This window comes from Medicago truncatula, chromosome 7 (assembly GCF_003473485.1).
Source record: "Medicago truncatula cultivar Jemalong A17 chromosome 7, MtrunA17r5.0-ANR, whole genome shotgun sequence".
NCBI lineage: Eukaryota > Viridiplantae > Streptophyta > Magnoliopsida > Fabales > Fabaceae > Medicago > Medicago truncatula.
Window position 1 is genome coordinate 10,287,497 of NC_053048.1, and position 8,469 is coordinate 10,295,965.

At 30.3% G+C, this 8,469-nt stretch overlaps 1 protein-coding gene across 1 annotated transcript; it reads right to left on the reverse strand.

The window, feature by feature from the left end:
• Nucleotides 1–7,502: 7,502 nt before the first annotated feature.
• Nucleotides 7,503–8,165, reverse strand: LOC25497791 (zinc finger protein 1). The gene has a single exon (XM_013592512.1). The coding sequence runs from the start codon at nucleotides 8,163–8,165 to the stop codon at nucleotides 7,503–7,505; it is 663 nt and encodes a 220-aa protein (XP_013447966.1).
• Between the last annotated feature and the right edge of the window lie 304 nt (nucleotides 8,166–8,469).

Sequence of the window (8,469 nt, forward strand, 5' to 3'; positions counted from 1 at the left end):
GAGATATTGCGTGCGATGGATATCACAAATACAAGGTCAGTGACTATAGAGTACACACACATATGTTATTAGCACATGCTTCAGCTGCAACGTTGTATAAGAAAAAATATAAGGTAAATTTATGTAGAAAATGCACCACTTCACTTACAATTCATTTTTTCTGTTTTCATTTTAAACCATAATCAAGAAGGGTAACATATAGTATGTTCAAGAAGCAATCTTTCTAAAGTACAGGTCATGCAACATGGCATTATTGAGCTTAATCTTCTTACTTTTGGTTTTGTTCCACTGACAAATACTAGTAAAGATATAAGTAAAGATATAATTGCAACTCAAATGGCCCAAGACTTCATGATGGGGTGGTAAGTAATGATTTAATCATGTTATCTTTCTTTTCAATGTTTGTAGACATTGCTAACCTTTGAAATTATGGGATTGCATAGGACTAACCTTTGCATTATCTTTCTTTGCATATGGTTTTCATATCTCTAACAAGTGCCTACAAATAAGGTTCCTTTGAGCTTAAACTAAGACAACACTCACATCATTTTACTTTGTAACATATAAAATTATAAAAAACATGTTGCTTTGTCACAACTTTCAATTATACATTAATTGCTACGGGTATACATTGTTTATATTGCAGGGTTCTAAATCCATAAACATTTGGTGATTTTCCTTATATAATGAAAAAGAATGTTGGATCAAGGCTTCCTTCCTTCACAGCGAAGGAATCAAATTTAATCAAGAGCTCAATTGACATCTTAGAAATAAACTTTTACAGTTTAACATATGTTAAGAACAATCCTACAAGCTTGAACATGGACGATAGAGCTTGAACAATCCTGCTAGTTCACTTGAGTGTGTATCTGTTTGTCTTGTGTTCGAGTACGTCATTTTTTGAAGAAAGTATTACTCAAATTTATGTTAATTTACTTGAGTATTGACTAGTGAACAATTTAGTCATGTTATTTTGTGATATATTGTGCTAGAACATTGAGCACATATATGAATCTAGTTTGTATAATTTTGTTTTAGACAATGAGTATTTTTGTTTACTCTTGAATTATTATTTATTTTTATTTGAATCTAGTATGTATTATTGAATATGAATTTTAGGATTTCAATTTATCTTGAACTCATTAAAATAAATTAATTTTGTTGCAATTCTGTAAAAAAAAAAAAAAAAAAAAAAAACTTATAATCTCTCCTGAAAAGCGTCGTAAATATTTTAAGGTTCCTTAATTTCGTCCGAAAATCGTTGGAAAATTTGTCTGAATACTGCAGGAAAATAAACTTAATTCCGTCCGAAAACCGTAGGAAATTAAACTTTATCCCGTCCGAAATCCGTAGGAAATTAAACTTTATTCCGTCCGAAATTCGTCCAAAATCTATTCCAATATCCCACGAATGTAACGTGCGAACTCCGTCTGAAATATTTTTGGGACGGAATTATGATTTGCGACGCGGTTTTTTCGGACAACGCCCAATCCGTTCGAAATCCGTCCGAAAACACATTTCCGTCCGAATTCCGTGGGAATCTTCCTTAAATTGATCCGTCCCAAAACCGTCTGAAATTTCGTCCAAAAATGACATTTTTTTAGTAGTGAGAGATAACACTGATATTTTTATAGTAGTTCGCTCTTTCTCATCCTCGCTAGAGCTACGTTTACTCTTCTTGATGAAGTACTCCTTCATCAAGGTCATCCACTAAGTAACAAATGTTGATTACAATGTGTTTACAAGAGTTCCTTGAAATTAAACCTAATTCTTCAACCCCCATGCAAACACTCTCCCAAACTCCAAGTAACCCTTGAATTTGGTGCTCCTTGAATCTTCGGATCCTTGATTACCCGTGCACCCGTTCGAACTCTTCACTCAAGTCTTTGATGCTACGTCTGGTAAACGAACCCCTTTTGACTTCAAGAACGGTTAGAAAGACCCCCAAATCCTTTGGAGGTGGTATGAGATTATTCACTTCCTTTGAAGCCTTGATTATGCCCAATCAATATTCTTGAGAGAACCAACTTACAATCCCTAATAGCACCCTAGCAAATCAATGTGACTCAATATACAAAGTGATTCTAAGAAAAAGTGTTTAATCTTGAAGAATGTACGAACAATGAGTTTTTGAGATCTAGAGAGAATAGTTGCAAATGATTCAATTAATTTGGTGTTATGAGGTAGTGAGTATATATAGAAAAGGGTGGAAAGAGCAAAATAAAAAAAAAAGAAACAACATATTGAATCGATTCACATAATGTGTGAATCGATTCAAACAGTTAAGAGACAAGGTAGATGAGCTATGAAGATTGAATAGATTCAGACAGGATAGATACTATTCAAATTATTTTGAATCTATTCAACCAAAAATTAGAGAGGCTTTTGAATCGATTAAAAATAATTTTAATCTACTCATTGTGATGCTAGTGATAAAAATTTGAATCTATTCAACCAAAGTTATAAAGGTTTTGAATAGATTCAAAATAATTTGAATCAATTCTATGAGCAACTAGTCATAAAAATTTGAATAGATTCAACCAAAGTCAGAAAGGTTTATGAATCTATTCAAACACGTAACATGCATTATTTATTACAACATATAATCAAATTGAAATAAATTAAAACTCAGATTGGACAAACATTAAAGAAAGATTAAAATTCCTTACCTTGAATCATAAACTCATAATTAAAAATGCTTAAAACACCATACTTGTTACCGATTTAGGTTATTTCTGTTACATGTAATCTTCCTTCAAATTTGCAGATCTACAAGAAAAAACCCATTAGATAAAACTAATCGAAAGTATAATAATAATTGGCATAAACGGAAGAAAACAAATTTAAATGTAATGATAAGTAAAAGTTGAAAGAAGTATATGAAAATTTTAGAGTAGTGTAGTAAAATTTCCGATTAAGTAAGGATTGTTGATGGTTATTGTGCACAAACCTAGGACAGTGAACAAAATTTTGAAAAAGAGAGAAGAAATTGAGGAAGAGGATAGTAAGAAAAATCTGAGAAATATTAAGAAATGGGGGGGGGGGGATAGTAAAACAAATCTGAGAAATATTAAGAAATGGGGGAGGGAGAGTGTAACATCCCGATATTTTTATACATTATATATATGTCATTTGTAATATTTTTCTTGATTTATAATTTATTCTACAACTTATTTTATGCGTAAAATATTTAAGAAAATATTGACATTTCCTACTTTGATTAATTATTAGAATTTTATTCCATCTATTTTATTTTTATTAAACTTGATGTCACAAAATAGGATAAGTATTTCTGGTTTATTTTTATTCTACTCCTTCTTTTTAGTATTTTATTATTTGGGAGTTATTTTTAAGATTAATTCTGTATTATAGTAATTATTGTATTAATTAGTTTTTATTTGACATGGTCATATAGTATTATTAAAACTAAAGCTACACGTTTTGCTTGTGCCTTGCTCAGTCACATAGGTTGCACAATATACCTCCTAATTATTTGGCTTAGTGGCTGCACTTGAGAGAAATAATAGCAACATTAGTATTCAATCCACTATCAACATAAGTTCCCTTATTTTTGGTAATTAGAAACAAAACCTGGTCCCTGTGAGCTTAGCTCATTTGATAAGGGATAATGCATTATGTATGTAGAGATCGGGGTTCGAACCCCGAACACCCCATATTTCACCTTTAGGTGAATTTCTCTGACTACTAAACTACTTGATCAAAAAAAAAAAAACCTACATCAACTAGAGTCATAGAAGAATAAGTAAGTCACCGTAAATTGAATTTGAAAAGCATTAAGCATGTAAGTTCTCCTCTCTCCTCTCAAATCATATACCACACGGTTGAGAAGTTTCAAGATACCCAAATTCATGTCACAAACTATACTACAGAGGCCAATTAATGTTCCTTATCAATTCTCTACCAAGTCTTCCTTTGTTCAATTACAATTTTGATTACAGTATTCAATTACTTGTCTCATTATAATTATAATCAACATCTCCTTAATTTCCTCCTCTTTTTCCCTCGACCCCTATTTTCTCATGGTGACCCACATGCCACTTATAGGTTCAAATCACGCCACTCCCTCACATTCATAACAACCCCTTGTGTTCTGATAGTAAACCTCTTTGTTCGAAGAATATTTATCATCTTGGAACCATAAGCAAAACCACCCATCTGCAGCATACTCAATTTCGTGCAAGCCTAAAGAAACATGAAGTGTTTGTTCGTGCATTTGGAGATTCTCTAAAAGCACTAAGTTGAAAGGGGAGAAAAGGGTCTAAGGTAAGGGCTTTTTCCCCACACGTTCTTACTAAGTGCTAGGGCTTTGTTATTAAATAGGGGTAACAATTCTTGTCTTTTGAAAAGAAGAAAACAATTAAAATATTTATTTATATGGTAAAATCTAATATTTTATAAGAGTGATTTTTAATTGAGTTTTATATGATACGATGCGGAATAAATTTGTATTTTATTTTATTATGTTTATATGCCTTTGTGATGCTGAGAAAGACATGTTAGATTTTGATTAATTAAGGAAAATGAAAAGAGATGAAAATGTGAGTTTTATTGAAAAGATTGTTTTTGATCATGTTCATGGTGATGGTGATGTGAGATATATAATTATTTCTGTGTGGTGCCTTTGTGGTGGGTAAATATCATATTGCATTGTTGTGCCTAAGTGGCGGGATTTAGTTTGCATTTATTAGTGGCTTAAGTGGCGGGATTTAGTTTGCATTTATTAGTGGCCTAAGTGGCGGGATTTAGTTTTCATTATCATTATCATGCATGGCATATGCACGTTTGTGGTGCCTGTGTGACGGGTTATAATTATATTTTTTGTGGATACATGTGTGGCGGGTTTTATCCGGATCATGTAGTATTTAAAAGCATGCATTTTACACGGCATTGCATTGCATTGGGTCTGTTATACATTTTTGTGTTGATAAGTGATTAAATTGGTATATAAACAAAAGAAATGTGTATGAACTTTACCTTAAAGACTTATGTGTATTTTTCTTTTTTTCTTTTTATTGAGAAGTTTTGATACTATCTATTTTGTGGCATTGTTCTTGTGCTTTGAGTATGAACCAATTTGGATAAGGAAATTGGCCCCTAACACTAACATTTTAGGTATCAAAGAAGACATGGTGTATGCTTTGGTGTTTTTGCTTGAAGCGTGCGGGGACGAAATTGGGTTTTTAATTAAATTATATTAAGAATTTTGTATAAGTTTTTCTAGAGAGAGAGAGAGTAGAGGGCAGTTTTGGAAAAAATGGCAAAATAAAATGAAAGAATCATAAGATATCAGAGGGAAAAATGCGGACAATTTTGTCCTTTTGAAGAAGTTTGGTACAACTATAAAAAAAAATAAAAAATAAGAGGGGCAGTTAACTAATTTTAGAAGAACTTAGATTTCATAAATAGCATAGTAGATATAAGTGTCTATCTCTTCATCCTTAACATCTAATTTGAATAAGAAACTCAATATAGGAAAGTACAAAGTAAAAATCATAAAAATATAAATAAAATAAAAAAAAAAACATTTGCTACCATCTTGTGTCTATAATGCTTGAAGTAAGCTTTTGTTTCAACATGATCAAATAACATCTCTTTTTGATGGTATAGAAAAGAGTAAATGCTGAAGTTATTCACATAGTTAACTTATTTGGGGACACATGCATGCATCCCTTAGACTTCAACGGTAAAATCATATGTATGAATTTACAAAAAGTAGTGTTTATAGTCCAATATTTATGATAATTTCACACATATTATTGATTGATTGTAAAACATCTTTACATTGATAGTGTATCAATTAACTTATTTATTCTTAATCATTGAAATGTGTCTTACCATTTTCTTTTAGTACATTTATATAACTTTGAGAGTCGCCTAATGGTATGATGGAGTTTTTTTTTTATTAGATATTATTCATGAAATATATAATAAAAAGTTAAGGGGTACTCAACACTTGTTCAAATCCCACCTATAACCTGCAATACTTGACCCCTTAAAAGGCCTATAACAAAATTAGGTGCGAGAATTTATCCAATAACCAACTAGTGAACAATTAATTGATAGTTTGGATCGAATTGTTTCATGATATAGATGGATCATAATATTTCATCCACTATTCTTTTTAATCTAATAGATCAACTAAAATCACAATATAAATTGTTTATTTTTAAATAATAGAAATTAATTTTTTAACAAAATATTAATAAATTTATAAATAAAAAACTTGAAAAGGGAAAAATTATAATATTTGAATTAGTTTTATTTAAATTAAATATTAATAATATGTTGAAAAACAAAAGCAAAAAGATAAAAAAAATGAATATTTTTAATGCAGTCAACCATGGTGGCAATAATATTTAATATTGTATAAAGCCCATTTTTTTTTTCAAAAAACAAAATTGAATATTTATTATTTATAGGATTGTACCAAAATAAAAAAGAGACCCTTATAGGATTATATTTTTTGTGAAATAATATCATGTTGTAGTATTTATTTCATATTTGAAGCTTAGATGGCTTTCTAATTTATTTTTTCAATATTGTTCCTCTTCCCACACTTTTCCACTATAATTTTACAAGACCACCTTCAATAACAATAGTTTCATATCCTCAAATCAAAAAGATGAAGTACCAAATTAGTGTTTGTAATAATTTTTTCTTCCCTTAAACTTCATATGCATATAATTTGTTCTGAATTGGATTTCTACCCATAATACTGACCTAACACAAGTCCTTAGGTATCAACCAAACAACATCAGAGTCAAAACACTTTCATTCATGGATAAATATTGATGTGGCAAACTTAATACGACATAAGTCCTTAGGTGTATTCTTGGTATATAAATTTGCATAAAAAGAATCTTGGTGTAAGAATGTATGACGTATGATAGTTATTAGCTAGAAATTCATTATAGTGGTGATCATAATAAGCATAATTTGAGGGATACTAATCATGTATATTGTTGTTGTCATACTAAGGTTATTAACCATGTCTTCTTGATTTTTTGTTTATTAATCTTTTACATTCCCTGTTTTTCTTAGGTCAATCTTTTTGTGTGAATATTATACATATCACGGAGATTAAAATCACCATTATTTTTATTTTTACTAAATACATGAATGATTAAATAACAATGTTTTTGCCCAATTAGATAATGAACTTCAATTAAAGAAGGATTATTTGGAGAATGTGATTTTAAACCCTAACATGAACAACCATTGATTAACTTTTACTTATCTTTGGTCTTTCCGTTGAATTCTTCAATATAATTCTAAAAACAAGGATAAAATGTGGTTACACTAATCCCCAAAGGATAGAGAGATTTTATTCCACACCTAAAAACAAATATATTATTACATATATTTGATCGAAGATAATGACCTCATCTTATATGATACTATTTACACATATTATTATTGATTATAATTTATGGTACTTAATACTACATTAAGACATTATTTATAGATTAAATATATATAAATCAAAGCTTAAGAGTCAAATCAATCTTGGATGCTTCCTCCTCTTGAGTCTCTTTGTCTTCCCGATCAACTTCATCACTAACAGCACCTCCCTCTGAAAATTTTCCAACTTCAATCTTAGACACAATAACTTTTTGACTCATCATGCTTTGATCAGCCTCATTCGCTTCATCTATCTCCGAAATATGTTGAAATGCACCATACAAATTTCCTGCATATAAGTTTGATGACCCTCCATGTTGAATCATATTGTTAAATCCATAACATTGATATCCACACCCCATATGGAATGGAGTGATGGTGTTTAAACTTATTCCTTGGATCATTTTTTTGAGACTTCTCTCTAATTTGTGAGAACTTTGATGGCCACCTAATGCCTGTGGACTAGTGAACTTTCTGCTACAAAATTTGCATGAGTAAGCATTTTTAATTGCTTTCCTGTGATCAACAATGAATCCAAAAAGAAGAAATGGAGAAATTTTTTTGGATGAATCAGTTGATTCTTCTTCAGCAACATCTTTTAGGGGGGTCTTAGAATTCTGAGTTTCAACATCGGACTCTTCCAGCATGATTGCCTTTCGCTTTTTCTCATTGTTCTGATTCACCATCATCTTCAAATTGGCTACCGACTCTTCATTCACCTTATCCTTCCCCTTGTTGCACATGGCATCAGAGAGAAATTGAACTGATGGGATTTTGAGGGATGATTTAAAATGTGAAAGTTCTTGTGAATTTAAAGACATACACTACTTAGGATAGATAGTCTGCCAAATTTCCACGTGTAAAATATAAAGCAATCTTGAGGATAGGTATCACTTTTAATTAGATTATATAGATTTCAAATACTACTCTTTCTCTTTATTATTTTTACATGCATCTTTTTTTAATGACAATTAATAAAATAAGATTATGATATGCTTATAAATATAATAATAAAATATATTTGACTATTTTAAGCTCACGGGGATC

What these genes read in the sequence shown, in the direction of transcription:
- LOC25497791 (XM_013592512.1), bottom strand. Translation starts at nt 8,165, where the DNA reads ATGTGCAACAAGGGGAAGGATAAGGTGAATGAAGAGTCGGTAGCCAAT.